The sequence below is a fragment of the Nymphaea colorata genome, chromosome 4 (assembly GCF_008831285.2).
Source record: "Nymphaea colorata isolate Beijing-Zhang1983 chromosome 4, ASM883128v2, whole genome shotgun sequence".
Classification (NCBI taxonomy): domain Eukaryota; kingdom Viridiplantae; phylum Streptophyta; class Magnoliopsida; order Nymphaeales; family Nymphaeaceae; genus Nymphaea; species Nymphaea colorata.
The window spans coordinates 25,313,068-25,332,640 of NC_045141.1; the positions used below are offsets into that span (position 1 = coordinate 25,313,068).

Genomic DNA, 19,573 nt, shown 5'->3' on the forward strand with positions numbered 1-19,573 from the left:
GCGTTATTATATTAACAATGAATAATGGTTAGGTATGTAAGTAACAATATGAAATATATAAGTTGCATAATTTTACATCACGATTTCTCTAATATTCCTCTGATGAAGAGATAAAATCGGTCATGCAGAAGATTGCATTGGTAAAGTATGTTGCTTTGGTGTGATGAGCAATTCGCATGAGCTCATACATGAGCTTATGTTCCTCCATATCTGCTGTTATTGGGAGCATGGAGTTTAATTACACATGGGAGTTATGAACTTGGTTATGCTTTAAGCTTTTTAGTGTGACTAATGTTGCCAATAATTCGTTTTAAAGTTTTGGTTGAATATCAATAATAATTTTGTCTAACTAGTTGTTTACATGTTGAATTAAGTGGATTAATAAAACTATAAAAGATTTCCCTGCAACAAGTGTGAGTACACGAAATTTTTCATTCTTAACGTTTTGAAGGTGGTTTTGCCAACTTTGATAGCGGCAGATTAATTTCAGATCATGCGTGGTCGCTTAGATAAGTGTTGGCCTTGTGAAGATTATATTTCGGTGCAAGTCATGTATGTTTTTTTTTTTTTGTTAATGATTGAAATTTAACAATTTTATGAACATCGAGTCTTGAATTGCTGTGAAATCCAACATATATATTTGGTGATTTAAAGGTTATCTAATTAACCATATAGATTACATCCATGACATGTTAGCAACCATTTCCTATGAGATCAAAATAATTGTATCTTGAATCAACCATAATTACAATGTGAGTCCAGCTTCTCTATTCTTATTGGTGAGAGTTGTATTTCCAGAATGGTGAACCCTAGGTAGGCAACTATGCATGGTTATGAAACTGCTAGATGTTCCTGCACCTTAGTTATTCTCTCTCTCTCTCTCTCTCTCTCTCTGTGTAGGGTTCTTCAGGCCAAGGAAAAATCCTTCTATCACAGAATGCATATTGGATTAGATACCAATATTTTGGTAAAGACCACGAAGCCCTCTATTCCTACCTAGTTATCATTTATTCTAACTACAACTTGGCAACTTTGACCACCCACCTTCTTGTGGGCGCGAGCAAAACATTGCAAAAGTGGCAAATTAATAATCAGAAAAATTGAAGAAAGTAGGCCGGATGCATAGTAGCAACTAGTAGACAGAAGAACAACCATTTAAAGTTGACCAAACTTTTCTTACAAAATCTTTATATATATATAAAGAGAGAAAGAGAGAGAGATTGCATATTCCTTGTGTAGCCAGGAAGGTGCCGAGACATTGCTCATTTGATTCACATACCCCAAATACCTGGAAATTAACAACAATAAAACTGTCTCTCCCGTTCGTGTGTGCCTATGAATCCTCTAGAATCCACAGGGCGTTTCATGCTTGTTTCCCGGAAAGCAAAAGATTGCAATTAAGTTTTGCTGGAAAGCGCCTGGCTTTCATAACTTCCCAACCACCTCCTTTTGATCAATGAATCTCTTAGCGATCGTGGGGATCTCAGTTTCTCACCCAATACTTCGACAAAATAGGACTGTATCACTTGTTGTCCATCAACTGCGTTGCTACGCTTTGCTTCTTGAGGCCATTCTCTATGGCTTTGAACCTAGTTTCTTTATTAATAAAATTCACGTCGTTGGTAGGGTTTTTCTCTTTAAAAAAAATCATTCACTTTTTTCTTCATATAATTGGATATGCCATTAAGAAGATCGGCTTCATCAACCTTGTTAGAAAGTTGGCCTTACCATCTTCAAGGCAAAGGAAATCAACAGTTTGGTACGTCGGATGCTCCTCCTTGGAGCTGGATCAGTAATCTGCTTCAGCCCAGATCAAGTACACAATGAAAAATTGAATGCCATGAACTCTCTGGGGAAAAAGTGTTCGGTAAAATTTATCTGGAATAACTTCCTCAGGACAACTGATAAGCTGTCCCCTCAAAAAGCTGAGCCATGCTTCTAAAGAAACTTTTATACAAGAGAGTACATGTTTCTGAGGAAAAAAACATCCGTATTTGATTCAAGAGTACTCTTCTCAGACATCTGGTCCACCTAACAAGTAACCCCGAAAGAGAGAATGATGAAAGGAAGATGCATGCCTTAATTTTTGGACGCATGAGATCAAAAGATACTAACTTGAAGGGCATTCACAATGCAGCATTGTGGCATCTGCCGCTTCCTGCCTGCCAATCCATCTCAAGGTAATGCTGACGCTGATGAAATGAAACGGCCGCCGAAATGGCGGAGAGCCGTCCAAACCGATGGTCAAGATTTATGGTCCATTTGCTGCTGCGTTTAATTTCTGACATCTTCGTCTTCATTTTGGAACCAGCGTTCACTTGAATCACCGCATTCCCTTGGTCAATGACGCGTCATCAGGATGACAGATGATGTGAGCCAGCACTGATTGAGAGGTGGTGATGAGTGTGTAAGTTGGCCTGCAGTCAAGCGAAGACGGTGCTTTCACGGTAAATGGATTGAGAGCCAAAAGCATTCTTTTCGGTGAAAGTCATTCTCTTCTCTTGCTTTCACTGTTTAGTGATTTTTGGATTTTGTAATTCGTGTGTCGTGCATGCTACAATCTTTTTTTTAAACTTCTCATCTTCTTTGTCCCTGCAGTCTATAACTGCGTTAATGCCTTGGATGAATCCCTCAATACAAGTGATCTGCTAGTATATATAGTAGTCCCATTCATTTATAAAAGGAATTACTGCTCACTTGAAGCATTAATTCAAAATCTAATATTGAAAATCCATTTGCAAAATGAAATTAGGTTTTGTAGAAAGAACTTTCTTTCAAAAGCATTCCGTACTCATTGATAAAAGGACGCATGAAATCAAAAGATACTAACTTGAAGCATTAACTTCCTCTCATGTCCCTTACCTGGGTGATTTTACGTCCATGCTTTTACAAAACCTAATTTCATTTTGCAAATGGATTTTCAATATTAGATCTACCAATTTTAAGGTGGAAAAATGATTGTAAAAAAAATGAGTAAAAAAAAAACAGGCATTGCATAGCATAGCTGATTGGACAAGCATGGACGTAGAAGGCGTGTCGCTTGTTCGATCTCCTTAGTTGTTAGTTTTTTAAATTACAAAAGATGGAATCACGACACTTACGTTGAAAAGTATACCATACCCCACCCAAGTCTAAACATAACATAAAATCAGGGAGATAAGGGACATGAGAGGAAGCCTTTGAGTTTTCTTAGAGCGATGGATTGTTAACCCCTGCTCACCCAAGAGAAAAAGAGAAAAGACTTAAAAAAAGAAAAAGTTGGAAAACCAAATTTCAATTTGCGTTGTAAGGGAGACATCGTAATGTACGTGCTTTTGCAGCGCTCACCATCTGTGAGGGCAAGGATTCGCAACGTCACCCAAAATTAGTGCAAGGAAAGGTCCACTGAGAATCGAATAAGCCAACAGAAAACGACCAGACACCTATATCAAGATCCGATCTCTTTTGACTGTTGTTGGTTTATGAGCACGGCACAGCATGTTAAATACGGATCCGAAAGTCGACGAAGAGAGGAAAAGCCACTAGCTGGTGCGGTGTTCGGTTCACACGATCGATACAGGTCATTCTCAGCTTCTTGATTTTTGTTTTCCACTTGAATCCATGCAGCTCTTCTCTTTTGTATTTTTCAAACCTTCTTGATTCCACATCAGATTTGAGTTTTTTAATTCTTTGTTTATTGTTTAAAGGGATGGACTATCTCTTGAATCGTGTTTGATTCTGGACCAATTGACTTGGGTCCCCCTAAAGTCAGCTGCGTGAGATGATGTTTTTCTATTTGTCTGAAATTCCAATCTTCTGGTGTAATGAAAGGGACACAATTTAAATGTCATAATAGATAGACCACATTAAGTACGTCCATTGGTCAGGTCAAACTTCTGATGCTTAAATGCAGAGAGACAAGTTCCTGCGGTCCATTGAGTGATGTGGGCCATGAAAGGGTTTTTTTCATCATCTTAAAGAGACAAAATGTTATATTTTTCATTCATATATGTCTATTCTCCTGTCGACTTTATAATGAACATTTAATAAGGAGAAAGATCTCACTGTTTCAGTTGCTTTAACAATGAGTTGTCAGTGAAGCGACAAAAACTTCTAATGCATGTATTGAAATCCTATTTCTTTCTGTAAGTAGCATTTCTTTTTAATGATGCATGTACTTGTATATGTCCTCAACTCAAGGAATTTTTTTTTTTTTTTTTTTTTTGAAAAAAACAAAGGCCAATGCCCAGAAAATGAAGTAGGGAAAACTTCTTATGACCCTTTTTTGCCATGTCAAAGGACTGCAACCAAGAACTTTGCAAGTTCTTATGCGCCAGTCAGATTTCGAAAACTCTGATTTTGATTAAAATCTTTTGCTCAATCTGATTTCAGTGGAATTCCTCATCTACATGATCTAGTCAATGTTATGCATGATTCTGATAACTATGAGGAAGGACCTCACTTTCAAATGAATCTTTTCCATGCCAAGTCTATTAAGAATTACATTAGAAAACCAAAATGTCCAATGCCATGACTAAGAGAGAGAAACTATACCCTCTCCTTTCATGCATAAATAATTTAACGCCATGTAAAGTATTAATTCGGGGGTAAGGATGAGCCTCCACTAAGTCAACTGCCTCCATCCATAATAAACCGATCCTCTAAGTCCCAATATTTCTTCCCACTTGGCAACTGGGGTGCCCCAAATTCAGCCCGACCATTAAAGCCGTGCCCTAAGCTAAGGAAAAGGAGATAGATTACTAACTTGCTTTTGTCTGCTTCCACTACTTGGAAGTATCTAATGCTACCAAAGCCATAAAAGAACATTTTACTAAGGGAAAGTTTGTAAGGAAAAGCGCATATTCCAACATAGATTTCAAAGGTCTATCCGAGGGGTGGAGCCAGGTTTTCGTGCCAAGTGGGGATTTTTGAAAATTCTTTAGAGCGGTCAATATGTAACTTTCAAATTTTCTACAGGGATCAAATTCACACTTTTGAAAATTTTAGCATGTAAATTTTAATTTTTTTTTTTAAATGTGGGGGGAGCCAATGACCTGGACAACAGATATTAGAAATATATGACATATTATTAAAGATATGCACCTTTTTTAGCTGTCCTGATCAACTTGATTACTTTGGGTGTTATCAAGATTGGCAGATTGATATGAGGTGGATATGGAACATTGGTTCTTGATGGACTGTTCACCCACATGGAGCTTTAAACTCACGAAGTAGACAGAAAAAGAACAAAGATTGGCAAAACATCAACATGATTAAGGGTGGTTTATCTGTTTGCAGGAGCTGCACTCCTCTGATGGGAGCGACTTGCTTGTTAAACTCATTGGTCAGTAAAGTAATCCTAAAGCTAAAAAATGATGGGTTGGGCTCTTGTTGCAAGTCCAAAGCTGAGAGAGCACATTTGAAGTGTCCAATGAATGCGACTAATTTTTTTCGGGTTAGATGCATGCATGGGACAGTAACATGATGCTACAGCCCCTAACATACAGGGGTGTGTAAGCCACTTTTGTGGTTTCTTGGTGTTTGGCAATAAGAGTATTGGAACACAGTGTTTTATGAATCTGTCTCAAATATCATACTACATTCATAGAACAGTGTGTTCTAGTGTTTCTGTTACCAAATACCCATTAAATTTATCCCAGTAGTGGAGTCAACAATTTGTGGCTGAGGAGACATTAACATAAGTATACATACATATAAATATATATATATATATTAGATTTAAGGGGCACCAATTTGTAACAAACTTAATTATATCGAGTAATCAACATGTAAATAAAATAAATCATGTGGGTCCATGAGGAAAACTACTCACACAAGCCCATACCTGGCTCCGCCACTGCTCTGTCCTATTATTCAACTTGGCTTATTGATTGTTTGTAATGTAGGCGTGGAGAAGCCTGGTTCATTGGTTACAATACACACTTGTTTTGTCACTTTAATGCGACAACCACATGAATGTTTTTGCAGAACTATAAAATGATGCATTTCTTCATCACATTTATGTCATGAAAGCGCGTTTTGTCCTTCGCTTCCCCTTCTCTGTGATGGAGACCCTTGTTCGGATAAACATTGCAATGAAACCAAATTTCAGTACCAACGCACCTACGTAGAATTCACTGCCAATGAAGATTACTTCCATATTTTCATATTGACCTACCATGCTGAACCTGCCTGAGGGACGAACTCTTTTCTTTCTTTCTTTTTTTCACCAGGGGAGGTTAGTGGTGGTAGATTTCCTATCTCCTGCCCAAAAAATCCGGCATAGTATCATGCATGTGAAAGACAGATCACGGAACTATATGGAATTTGGAAACGAAGGAAACAAGTGAAGATTCACACTGGTGGGTGTTGAATGCTCCGGCTGAAATATCGACGAGTATCATGCATGTGAAAGACTGAGATCACGGAACTATATGGAATTTGGAAACGAAGGAAACAAGTGAAGATTCACACTGGTGGGTGTCGAATGCTCCGGCTGAAATATCGACGACTGAAAAAAAGGCACTAAGCAGATTATAGAGGGGGCATCACTACTGGAATAAGTAAATGATTAGAGAGAGTCGAAATGTAAACAAAAGAATTTTGTGGGACGATGTGGGCAGTTGGCTCCAGCACTGGATTGAAGCAGGGACAAAGACAGAATCTTTTTTTCTTTTTGTCGCAGTCGTCAAACTATAGTTTCAAAATTTTAACAAGGACTGAAATAAAAATTTTCAAATTTTTTATTTATATTAAACTAAAATTTTTTAGGTTTACACGTAAATGTATAAAGTTTTTAAAATCTGAGGGAAGGACCAAGGCCTTTCCTCCGCCTCTGGATCGAAGAACCCCGTTTATGCCACTCCAGATGACTATGAGAGAGTGGGAGCAAAACAAAGTGAGGTTTTGATGCAAAGGGCTATCAAGTGGTCGACTTTACAGTTTTTGAAGAAATAAAGGTTGTAAAGCGACCCCATATGAACTGAAACTGGATGATACTTTGAAAAGATATGAGCTTTCCTGGCAATGTTTCAAGTGACGCAGATGGCTCTGATACATGAAACTTGTCCATTCCCAGCGAGTCAACTCCCGCTTCGACACATCTAGTGCAGTGCATCAAGAATTTCAACGCCACAGTCAGGTCATTCCAAATCACATGAAAAATAGGCAGTCAAGATTTGGCCATAAGGTATCGAAAATGGTTGGCATACAGTCTTCAGGAAGAGTTGACAAACCTCTATAACTAATAGCTTAAAAACTGTGGAAATTTCTTAAGAAATCACAGCACTGGAAGCCAGGACTGACTGAATCTAAAATTGGATTTCATAAAACAGGGCGTAAACCTACCAACTGCTGAATATATTTTCGAGATAGGAAGAGGTTGCAGACAGATTAGCCATAGAAATACAGTGGAATTACAAACCAAATCGAAACCAATTGTAAGTCAGTTTTGTAGACCAAAGCATGGCTGCACATACCCACACCAACCTTGATCAGAAGTCCATACCTAACACGGTTGAGTATACGCATTGACTCGATCCCAGTAAACAGGTCACTCCATTTTCCAACCCAGCACGGTTGAGTCGATACAGCCAGCAGGCATTAGATACGACCATGTTCTTCATAGGCCTAAACCTTTTTCAACTCTACGCCTTTCATCGATTCAACCAAGTTCAGCTTTTAAACTCTACATACCAAGCAAACCTCTTCATTTCACAGGCTTCCAGAATAATTCACTATAGTGCATCCAAGAAAGAAGTTGAGCAAGAGTAGAGAGACAAGGTAGCCAGTGAAGGATGAACGCCATAAAGTTGAAGAACATTTCATCGAATAGGTGTAAAAATTTAGTCCTAAATAAATTCAATCCAAGTCAAATATGAAAATGATGCGCTTTCTTTATCTTTTTACCCGCTAAGGAAGTAAATTGACGAGGTTAAGAACAGGGGAAAAGGAAAAACATACAGGAAGAAACACTATAATTTACAACTCTGAAGGACCATCAGGAGTAAGGATTCAACTTATTATATATATATATATATATATATATATATGTGTGTGCATTTTGTTCGACAAACCTAGTTATGAATAGCAACAACCAAGTATCTACTAAATATATTGCATTTTGATATTAATTCATTTGAATACATTAATAAAGCCATACAATATATGGCAGAACAGCAACACACAAGAGAGGAGGAGAAAAACTGATCTGCGTGTCTCCGGAAAACCAAAAGCTGGAACTTTTCCAGTAGGGAAAAGAAGAGAAAATTCAAAGAAGACACCAAACATATTGGCAGACAATATGAACATTAAATATATGGCAAAAAGCTGCAGCTCTACACTTCTTTATACGACGACGTTTTCTTTAAATGCCACTGCGTCCAAATCTAGAAGTGAACCACCCACAGAAAAGCATTTTCATTTGTTAGACCTGGCCTCGAATCTTGCACCTGAAACAAAAAGAACAGACAATCTATTTACTCCACCGCTACCTAGTATTTTTTCATACGTTACAAAGAAATGAAGATCCTCTAATATTTAGAACAATAGGTGGCTAAGAATACCCAACAACTCAGGCGGGCAGACGGGCAGAGATAGGTACAAGTCTCAATGAACGGTTTTTATAATTCTTGGTTTTTAAAGCAGATATTGGTGAATGATAAGTACTTACCAAGGCCATTGACTTCGCATGTTCTCATGATTCTAAGCCTCCTTACAGTGCTCAAGAACATGCTGTACAAAAGAAAGGAAACAGAACTGGGATTAAAGAAAGCGAAGATTGCGATTTAAACAGGGCAATTTAGTGAATATGGGGTTATGATTTACTCACTCCCATGGTACATCTCCAACTAGCATCCAGTCTCCCTCCTTATCTTCATAGGTAAGGACAAACTCTGAGTTGCCGTCTAGGAGTTTTGAAGATTTGCCTTCACCAATCACTCCATGCTCATTCTCCAGAGCGAAAACTGGAACTAACAGAAAAAATACAAGACCCATCAAGAGGTTAGCAAAATATCACAGAGACAGGGATAACACAACGGAGTGTTTCCATCATCCATACAGGAAGATGAACACCAAAAGTCAATGCCAAAAGACTCAAAACTGATGGATTTTTTTCTCATATGCAGCAGTAAGGCATGAAGGGGAATGAAGAAGCACAGAGAAAAAAGTAGATCCACAATACAGAACACAATTAATTTAATTCAGTTGCTACAAGCAGGCAAATGGTTGGAAAAGTATGTTGATTATCAAAAGCAAAAGAGGCCAGACAAGGAAACATCAAAATCATGGAGTGTCCCTTTAGCGTGCAAAAGCAAAGAAAATAAATACAAGATATGACACATAACGGAGGCAGTCACAAAGCTGCGAGCATCATTCAAAGACACATTTAAAGAATATGACCTAAAGCTTCACAGTCAGTCTCGGAAAATTGTCTAATCCATGGTTGTGAAATTTTATTTGTAAAAGCCTTAACGAGTACTACCCCTTCTGAAGTTGATTGTTGATTCAGGTGATGAGACAGAGCAGGCTTAAAAATTCAAGTTGCCAGACCAACAATGGAAATGTTAAAACCAGAGAATCAGAACACAGACAAGTTATCAGGCAAGAGGTAGGTAATACTTAAAACAAGGACACATGCAAGCCTTGAAGAACCTTAACAAAGTGAGATCTATATACAGACGCAGTATTGGCAAGAGCAGGCTCAAAATTGAAGAGGTAACACTAACACTGGAAATGTTAAAACCAGAGAACACAAACAAGTTATCGGGCAAGAGGGTAACATTTCAGAAAAAACACAAATGCAGGCCTCAAAAAGTTGCAGATCAGCTTTCTGAATTTCAGACAAAGTTATTAACAAGCATACTGAATAGCCAAAGAAACAGCTAGAAACTCACGAATGCCATTGGTGGTACGCCTTTTGAACATCTCCTCTAATGCATTAGCCAAGGATTCATAGCAGGAATGTGTGTTCAGATCTACCTTCCTGCCAATGGGAACTCCATCCATGTTAACTTTAACAAACATTGATTTTCCATGCCCTGGTACCACTTTCTCTTGCCTGCCCTTAGTTTTACCCATCCCACCAAAGTTGTTCCGAGACATGTTGCTGTTAGCATCATCTGCAGTTGGAACTCTGCTTTGGTTCACCAGACTGTTCATTCTGTAAGCTCTGATAGGAGGCCAGCCTACCACTTGGTTGTTGCTAAATTTACAGTGAAAATGAGCAAGTGAGTAACGAGAATATATATTTCTTGAAAGAAACATATAAAACCAAAATTGAAAAGGAAAAAACAAGAGAAGTACACAATTTCCAAGACCGAGACACACAAAAAAAGAATACTCAAGAAAAAGTACTGGAAAAACAAAAAGGGAACAGAGGCGGCTATTTGAAGGCTAAGCAGTAAAATGACGAACATTTTGCTAACAAAATCTTAAAAACAAGATATTTAAAAAATCAAGAATAAATCACAAAAGAAAAAGAAAAAATCAAGTGTTGCCCAACGACGAAGAGCATGTAGAAAGAATAATTCTATTGCCACAAGGACACAATCAAAAATCATGAACACGAGGAAAAACCCCAAAACAGGTAACAAAGAAAAAAACAGAGTAGCATGTGAACGACGCATAAGATTGTCTCGCTACTGGTACCGAGTGAAGAAACTATCGTAAAATCAAATATTTACTGAAGAAACTAAATGCGGACGAAAAAACATTGTCAAAACACCATCATCATGAAATCTTGAACAATCATTATCACTAAAATGTAATGAACAAGCCATCCTTAGAGATGACAGAGTATGGCTATTCAATCTTTTGTAAATATAAAAAATACTAGAAAACAAAGGTTAACCCAATGCCCGTGAACATGCAATGACAGCATGACACTAAGAACAATAAAAGAACCGGCAAATAAAAAATGGCACCGTATATTATTATGAGAGGAAAACCAAAAACCACCATGACATCAAATGATGAAACATGCAGCAACGAAGTAGACGCCCGAGAACGAAAACAATTGGTACCATCAAAATAACGAGTGGCCATAAAACTAACAGAAAAAATCAAGATCTAAAGAGAAATACAGTTACGCAGAGAAAAGGCCATACAATAGGGACAAGCCCTAGACAAAGAATAAAACGAAAAGGAAGAAACCACTGGAGGTCATTCCTCCCAAAACATAACAGAAGAGCACGAAATAAATCGTAAAAACCGAGACAACGTAAAAAATCGTTATGGATAAGCAGTATAGTTACTTAAACAGGCTAGAAGAGAAAACAACTAATTGCAAACAACGTAACTAAAAGCACAGAAAAAAACGAAAATGGAAAAAAGCCTGTAAGTGCAGGACCGTAAGTGCAGAAACAAACATGGACTAAAAGGTTTACTTAAACTAGCATACAATGACACATAATAGTGATATACCATTATCGTCTTTCTTCTTCCTCCGTGCATCAAAACCAGAAAAAGCAGAACGAGAATAAAAAAGAAAAAAAACATGACGTCTAAAACCAGCTGCAGTGCAACCCAATACAGTTTCATTCGTCTAAGAAAAGAAAGCGCTAACAACCCAGGCATAACAGGGAAATTTTTTCCGTCCGCTTTTCTTGCATGGAACATATTTCGCAAACGAACAGAAGGAACAAACACATTCATAAAACCAGACCACCATCTTATTTTCACCTTGGAACGGAAAGAGCTAAAACCACAAGTAACGGAAGAAGAAAGAAGAGAGACATTTCCTTCTCGCTAAGGAGCTAAAGCCACGGACAACAAAAGAAAAAAGCAAGAAATTTACTTTTCTTCGGTTTGCCTGCTTTTGTTGTTTCTTTACCTTGGAACAGATGTAACTTCCTGAACTGAATCAGCATCAGCAGATTCCCCATGCATCCTCCTCCCTCTGAAACCCAAGGAAGGAACCATGTTAGGAAGGTCCCTGGCAGTCAATATCCTCCCAGTCCTCTTGCTGCGGCCATTCCTCCTAGACGAGCAATCCTCACCCGCAGGACTCTCGCTCAGGGTGTTCAAACTCAGGCCAAGGTTGAGTTCCGTGTCCCTCAACCCCATGGCGTCCTCTTCCCTCTGGACCATCAAAGCACCACTGGAATAAGAAGAGATCTCAGATATTCCAATGTAGTCTTGCTCTGTTAGACAGCCAACACCATTATTGTCCGCATTTGACGCCGTTGACATTGAGACGTTGGTAGAGCTTCCTATGCACGACCCACCTCCCCTTCCCCTTATAAGGGCATGCTGCATTCTCTCTATCTGGTTTTTGCTTTTTCCTGCTGCTCCACAAATACCCACAAAGGAGAAAAGAAAGAAAGCAAGAGAAAAGTTGGATTCCCGAGACACAGAGAGAGGGGATCAGGGAAAACGGTAATGAGAAGGAGGATTATATATGCTCCCTGGTCTCGCTTTGTCTTTCCAAGCACGAGTAATGAGTGTACAGCGACTGTGACAATGACCAAGACGTCCCCGGCGAGCGTAGCTTGTCAATGACAGAACTGCCATTGTTACAGGATAGAAATGACACCGTTTCCTTTCGCTCACTTTGCAAAGAGTCTTGCGGCTTACACTTTCGAGGAAAACATCTTCAGAAGCTTCAAAATATATATTTGTTTCTATAATTTGTTGGTCGATACGGCCGCTACGATCCGATCCGTTGCTTGGTCAGAACAACCAGCTTGTGGAAAGCTTTTTCGTATCTAGTTTCTTTAACAGCATTTTTTCTGCTAGCTAATTAAATAGACCATGGAAAAAATACGCACATTGAATGTTTAAAAGCATAAGCAATGGGTTTCAGAAAGGAGGTACCATGCATCCCCACTCTCTCAGGGTAGTTTGTTAACCTATATTATTCACATTTATGTTATTTATACACATCGGAGACTTTATACGTACTATATCATGGCATGCATTATATGTGTGCTACATATTGTTTGGACTTTACATGATAGAATGCAATATATCATATAATATATATAATGCATGCTTACACAGTTCATATATCACGCAAGTAATATACATGTATATGAAGATTCCCAAATTGATTGCTATGAATATATTATAACGCATTTATATAGATTATTTATTTACTTGTTGATAATCGAGTCGATGCAATGCGCCTATATTTAAATTTTGAAGCTTCGTTCTTTGATCGAAGGCGTACAATGAGAAAAGGTTCGTTTTCGGGGGACAAGCCATCTGGAGGTCCTGGGCCCCACTTACCTTGGTAAATCGGCCAACGATGAAGCCAAACCGTTATCATCAGGACCCAGCGACCTCATCCATCAACGTCGCTGCAGCTTCACCGTCCGATCGAATCGGCTGATCGACATAAGAATCGGGCACAGGAAACCGAAATAGGCACCGGAAAAGCAGGAGAACATCGGCCCGGCGATTCTGATCGTGTCGGGTTGGAGTTACGTATTTAGATTATCGGAGCCCAAATCATGTACATCCTTTAGCAGTTTTAAGCTCAGGCAATAAACAAGCAAGGTTTAAATAAGAAACCGATCCGAGTTTTAGGGGGGGAGGGATTTTTGTTTTCCGAGACGGAGTGGGAGTCGGTATACACGAACCGGAAGCCGAGTGGAACGGACATTCAAATCCGGCTTTGAGAGAGAGGGGGCGCTGCCCTGGAATCCGATTCCGCCTTGGGCTCCCGTCGCTCTCTCTCAGCCGTACGATCCTGTCTGGATCCACGGAGACAAGGAGGCCGCCGCGTGGTCCCCACCGGATTCGGCCAGTGGAAAAAGACGGAAGATTTCCCTCCTCCCCATCATAATTACTGGATTTTAGATCCTTCAGTAATTATGATTATCCGCGCATGGACTCTAGGCAAATTACGATAACACCCCTAAAATAAAATGCCCTGAGCAGCCCCTTCTTTGGCGTGGCGGGAACTTACACGCGACAATTTTGAGAATTAGGGACAAACTCAGGGCTGATAACGACATTTCACAAATTTCCATTTAACATGATTTTAAAATTCGAAATGCGTAATCCCGTTGCTAGTCACGAGACGGCAAAAGGAAAACTTGTCGTCCTTCTTCTCAGCAACAAAGATCAACGTGTCGCAGCAGACATTTATTGATTTTTTTTTTTTTATTTAGATCCCGGCGATATTTTATCTATTATTCACTCCAGTGGCAGAAAAATAACGTTAATTTAGTTGCTGGCATCCTGGAAATCCGACGGCCAGGAAGCATTCTATCTCTTCCCCCCCACCCGATTTGGCTTCACAATAATTTCTACGGGATAATTACTGGCCCAAAAAAAAAAACAAAAAGAAGGATTCTACATTTATTTTAAAACGAACAGCTCGGCCCCTAACCGAGCTGAGCGCACTTGGAACGAGCCGGGTTCCTTTGTCCAAGTCATAAGTACTGTGAACGAGTCCAGCCCGTGACCCCAACCATGAATTGGTCCAGACAATCACCGTACGACTGCCACCTTGATTCCTGATTCCATGGGAACTTTCCTGTTTGTATGGACATGGATTCCTGTCCGTCCCCTCAGGGCTGCACACACGGTCCGGACTAGGCCGCCCTCTGGGACTCACTCAGTTGAGTTCCTTTCCACGGGCCCAAACAGAAGTTGCCCGCTCCATCCATGTCTATGGTTGGGACTTGGGAGCTAAAGACCATGAAACTTAGTTTCATAAAGTTGCTAAATAAGAGGGAAAGGTGCCAACATGTCCTTTTAAAAAGCATAGTGGATGCCAACATTCCTAACTTTTTCTATGAAGGGCAAAAAAAAAAAAAAGATAGATATTTTTTGAACGTTGGATATCTGAAAGCGAGTCAACTGGACAGCCATTCGAATGCATTGCTTAGGATCTTGTCGAAACTGTATCGGTTTTGCTCATCGATACGTCTCGGCTGGCGTTGCAACCTTTTTTGTTCATTTTATGAAATTTAAAATTAATTTTAAATATTTATAAATTTTAAACATGGAAAATCAAAAACAAAGTAAAGCTGTTCGAATTAAAGACTGGCCCGCCTACCATCCACCTGGGTGAAACCGATACGCAGCCAACTTATGTTTTTTTACTTACTTAAAGGTCTCAAGTCCAACCCCTTGAAACCAACTTATTATGAAAACTTTCTCTTGCCCCGCGCTTTGCTATCAAGGTAAATTTTGAACGAATCTGTTTCAGTAACTAATTCTTCTGATTGAGAAACTGTAAAATATCAAAGCAGCTGTCAAGTATTCATGTCCTGTCCATTCTCCAAACGAAACCAAAGAGGAAAATGAAGCAGTTCTCTCTACAGTCCACATCAACCAGTGCCTTGGGATCAATATCAGTAAACAACACCACACATGCAAGGCATTTCAGCTTTTGGATCTCCTTTTCTGGACCGTTGGATTACTAAACTTTTAAGAGCTCATAAAGAAAAGAAAAGAAAAGAAACAAAAGAAATAAAAAGCCTGGCACGTGTGGGCATAACATTACACTATGGTAAAAAGTGAAGCATAGGGCAAAATTTAAAGCCTTTTTTTTTTTTTCTTGGGTGGAAAGTAAGATTTGGTGGGTTGGTGGGTGGATCGAAGCCCAACAGGATCATGCTTGGAGTTGCAAAAGGATCCCTTAAAAAATGTGCATGTCCCTCCTGTGGGGCAGTTACTTGGGAAGTAGAAAAAGTCAGGGAAAAGCCTTGACCCTAGAGAGGGAACATATGAAACAAGCAAAGCAAGACCATCTTAACAGAACAGCACAGCACAGCCTGCCTTAAAGGCTGCCCCTGTAGGGTTACTGGGAGCATATGTAATAAAACAAAGGCATTGCCTTTGAGTCAAAGCTGTGCTCCCCTTTACTTTTATCCATTGCTGCCTTCAACAAAGAAAAAACAGTAATAAATTATTTAAAGATGGGTTGAACTAGTATACACATCATGGAAATAGTCATAACATTTTTAATATTTTGGATTAGTTTGCTTTCCATATTCCCACTATGGTCTTCCCTTCAGCTTCTTCTTAACGTCTTATTGCGCGTACAACAGTACAAGTTGAAAGCTTTTATTTCATTTCTTTATATTTAACCAGAAACATAATAACCTAAACTAGCTGGTACTTTTTTTTTCCTGTCTTTCTCGATTTTCAGCTACCATTGTTTCTCTTTATGTTATATTAAAGAGAGGAGAGAGGAACATGCTTATAGCGCACCTGTATATGCTCCACATCAAGTGAAAAATGGCTGCCTTTCTTGCAAATATGAAGTGCTTACAATTGTAAATGTGTGCATGTGAGTTAACAGCAACCAGCTTTGGGAAATGGATTCTGTCTTTTTTATAGACAACCATGTTGGCTGCAGTTTATTTAAAACAAGAAGAAGAAGAAGAAAAAAAGACAGCCTTATCACTGTGGCTGATGGATCCAACTTTTAGGTTAACTTTTAGGCATAGATTGGCCAGACGAAGAGAATGTATAATATACATAGGCAAAACTGCTCCATGACTGTATCATACCATATTGTAGTTGTTGTAATTATTAGCATCAGGTTGCATCATTAAGGGCGTAAAACCCTAGTATTCATGATGTTCAATTAAGAACTACCAAATGCATCTAACATAATACTAGTTGCAGGGACTTTGCATACTTAGCTTGTTGGAATGAGTTAAAAGTATTTCGGGTTAAGAGACGTCGATGGTTCAAAACACAAGGCCCGCGTTTTGCGTCCAGAGACGAAGCCACTAAAAGTCATGGTAGAGAATTCAGGAGATTAATCAGCAACCCATCTTGATCGTATTCGATGTGGAGCTTGGTTTCGGAAAGAAAATAGAAAGGAACGGATCATTGACGTAAACAGATCCGATTTAGATCAGCGAATTGGATAAGAGATCAGTTTTTTCACTGCCCAAAAACATTCAAGTGGGCCTTTAGGAGCCCCAGTCCACACATAAGAAGTAAAGAGGTGGGGAGACAAGCTTTTTTATCTTGAAGGCTAAAGGGCTTACACTGATAGGGATCTCCACTAGACTAGAGACCATTTTCCATCCAAAAAGGTTGTTTTGTATAGCACAACTTGAGCAAGAGGTTGAGAAACAAAGTGGAATTGTTTGCTTTCTTGTTTCTTCTCTCTCTAAAATAAGAATTGCCACCACTATCTTGAGCCACTCACCTAGGTGCCCAGAAAAGATCAATCCTAGGGGCTGCCTTTTAACTAAAGAAATATAAAAAATTTTGGAAGGAAAGAAGTTTGGAAATGTCTATATGGGTATTTTCTAACTTGAATGGAAAAACTGAATCTGCCCACACCAAAAATTAGGAAGCAATCTCAGAATAAGAAAAAGAGGCGCTCAAGTACTTTTCTTGGTGACCAAATTTGTAAATGCCTCTGCATTTATCCTTCAATGCATCGTATCGACGACCAACTTTTTGTTGCCAAATAGTTCTCCACGATTTGAACATCAACCAAATCCTTGACTGGTAGGAAGCTCAATAAATTGGTGCAGCCATGGCTTCCGCCAGTCGTTGGGGGAAAATATCGTCAAGTTTTCAGAGGGTCAAGATGCATCACATTGAATTTCTCGTTAACGCAATAAGAATGTAAGGCTCAGCTCATGGATTTATCAATGAGAGACTCTTGGTGACATATGCATCGATAGTTATAAAGTTCATTAATCAACATATATAGTTATATATTTATATATAATAAGGTCGTGATAGGGTACTGGCCCAGGAACCAATTGATTCTTACCCTGTGAGGCGAATCAATGCAGGACTCACAAGCCATACAAGATTTGCCACCTTTTATGAAGTACTTGCAGCAAACAGAATCGACTAGCCACAAGCATCCAACACTGCTTTAGGATCCATGAAATCCTGTGAAAAGATTCAATCTTTTTTGAAACTTTCTTGTTGGTTGAGGAATAAGAAAGGAGGAAGATAGAGACAAAGGAGCATGGAGGATGAAATCATGGCGAAACAGGACTCTGTTACTTGCTTGGAGCCCCAGGTAGCCTTTAAAGAATCTCAACCCGGAGGGGCTTTTACGGATTCTCAGGGTGGTACGCTCTGGTGATCATTATAGAACAAGGGAAAAGAAAGAAGCGTCCTTCCTTCGTTGTGTTTGATGCATCGCAAGGAGGGTAGTACATCAGCTTTATTCAGGGGATGAAAATGGCGTTCTACCAACGGTTACTGTGGCGAACATTAATTTTCTTAGAGAAGCTGCTGGGGTGGAAGATAAAGTGGGGCATAATGCCCCATGATTTCTTCCACCGTCCGTAGAGGCAGGAGATACCGTGCCCGTCACCTGATGCCGTCACATCGTTCGGCCAAAATCTCATGAAACCATCACCCCAACACCCTACCCTCCCTCCCTCCCTCTCTCTCTCTCTCTCTCTCTCTCTCTCTCTCTCTCTCTCTCTCTCTCTCTCTATATATATATATATATATATATATATATATATAGAAGTTGGTGGATATTTAATAAACTTTCTAATGTGTTTATAAATATTAATTTAATATATATCATGCTTTAGTTCAAGTTACTTTTGTAGAAAAATTTGCGGTTCAAGATAAAGAGAGATTGATAGGTATATGACAATGTGGTGCTATCCATAAGTTATGAACTTGGTTCTTAATCTTTACAAGATAAAAGACTCGTACAAAATCAATGAGAGAAAAAAGAGAAGTTTTTTGAGTCATCTGACATTAATTATCAACTTTTCTTCCCTTTTTTTTAACCTTTCATGTTGAAAAGATCAATGACTAAAATGTTTTTTTTTATGAAACTTACACCCAAAGGGTTACACGCACACATATATATATATATATATATATACACCATCACTTTTTTCTTTTGAAAAACTCGAGGAAATAGAAACCTGGCTAATTGGCAGCTGGTGATTGGTTCAAGTTTCATTTTCATCTCTTTTTTTTTTTTTGCAAACCTCAAGGAAATAGAACCCTGGGTAAATTGGCAGTTGGTGATTGGTTCAACTTTCACCTTCATCTTCTGCAGAAAGCCACGTCCTGCTTGCCTTAAAGCAACTTCAGCGAAGAATTTTATACTGTTGGGTGATAAACTTAGGCACCGCCAGTTAAATCGATGCACCAGCCCTCCAACATCCGATGTGGTTTCATTGTTAGCCGGTGTTTGCGAAGCAGTTGAAACACATCCTTGTTGAAAAATCTCTGAGCAGCCAAACTGTTCAAAAAAGTTGGATGTAAGAAAATAGTTGACATTTGACTGAGAAATTGGATGATAATTCGGAGTTAAGACATGACATCAAATCAGGTTTCCATTCATAAGTTTTATAAAAAAAATCAAACAAATTCATATACCGATTCCTTTTTAAATGAATATCTCATATTTAATATTTGTACATTTTGAGAATACGTTCTTAACATATTATCATGCGGTTTCAGTTTTCAGTTGTGTATATATCGGATATAAACTCAAAAGTTAAACCCAAATCTGATTTGGGTTGGAAATTAAAAAGTTAGATTTAAATATAATAAAGACAATCTTTCGTTCGTATTCAAATTTGAATGTGAACATATGATAAATCGGATACGATAAAATACACGTCCATCCAAACCATTGACCTCCCTAACCATGTACAATAAATTTAAAGAGGGA

At 38.8% G+C, this 19,573-nt stretch overlaps 1 protein-coding gene across 1 annotated transcript; it reads right to left on the reverse strand.

Moving 5' to 3' along the window:
* Positions 1 to 8,081: 8,081 nt before the first annotated feature.
* On the reverse strand, positions 8,082 to 12,353 carry LOC116252996 (auxin-responsive protein IAA13-like). Its single transcript, XM_031627680.2, has 5 exons — positions 11,813 to 12,353; positions 9,876 to 10,183; positions 8,810 to 8,951; positions 8,651 to 8,712; positions 8,082 to 8,429 (listed from the first exon to the last, which is right to left on the reverse strand). Exons 1-5 carry the CDS (start codon positions 12,235 to 12,237, stop codon positions 8,398 to 8,400), a joined length of 969 nt encoding a protein of 322 aa, XP_031483540.1. The 5' UTR covers positions 12,238 to 12,353; the 3' UTR covers positions 8,082 to 8,397.
* Positions 12,354 to 19,573: the final 7,220 nt, after the last annotated feature.

Coding starts and splice junctions, on each gene's coding strand:
- LOC116252996 (XM_031627680.2), bottom strand. CDS start 12,237: ATGCAGCATGCCCTTATAAGGGGAAGGGGAGGTGGGTCGTGCATAGGA. Junction 8,952..9,875: donor GCGTACCACCAATGGCATTC/GTGAGTTTCTAG, acceptor TTTTTCTGTTAG/TTCCAGTTTTCGCTCTGGAG. Junction 8,430..8,650: donor ATGCGAAGTCAATGGCCTTG/GTAAGTACTTAT, acceptor TTTTTGTTTCAG/GTGCAAGATTCGAGGCCAGG.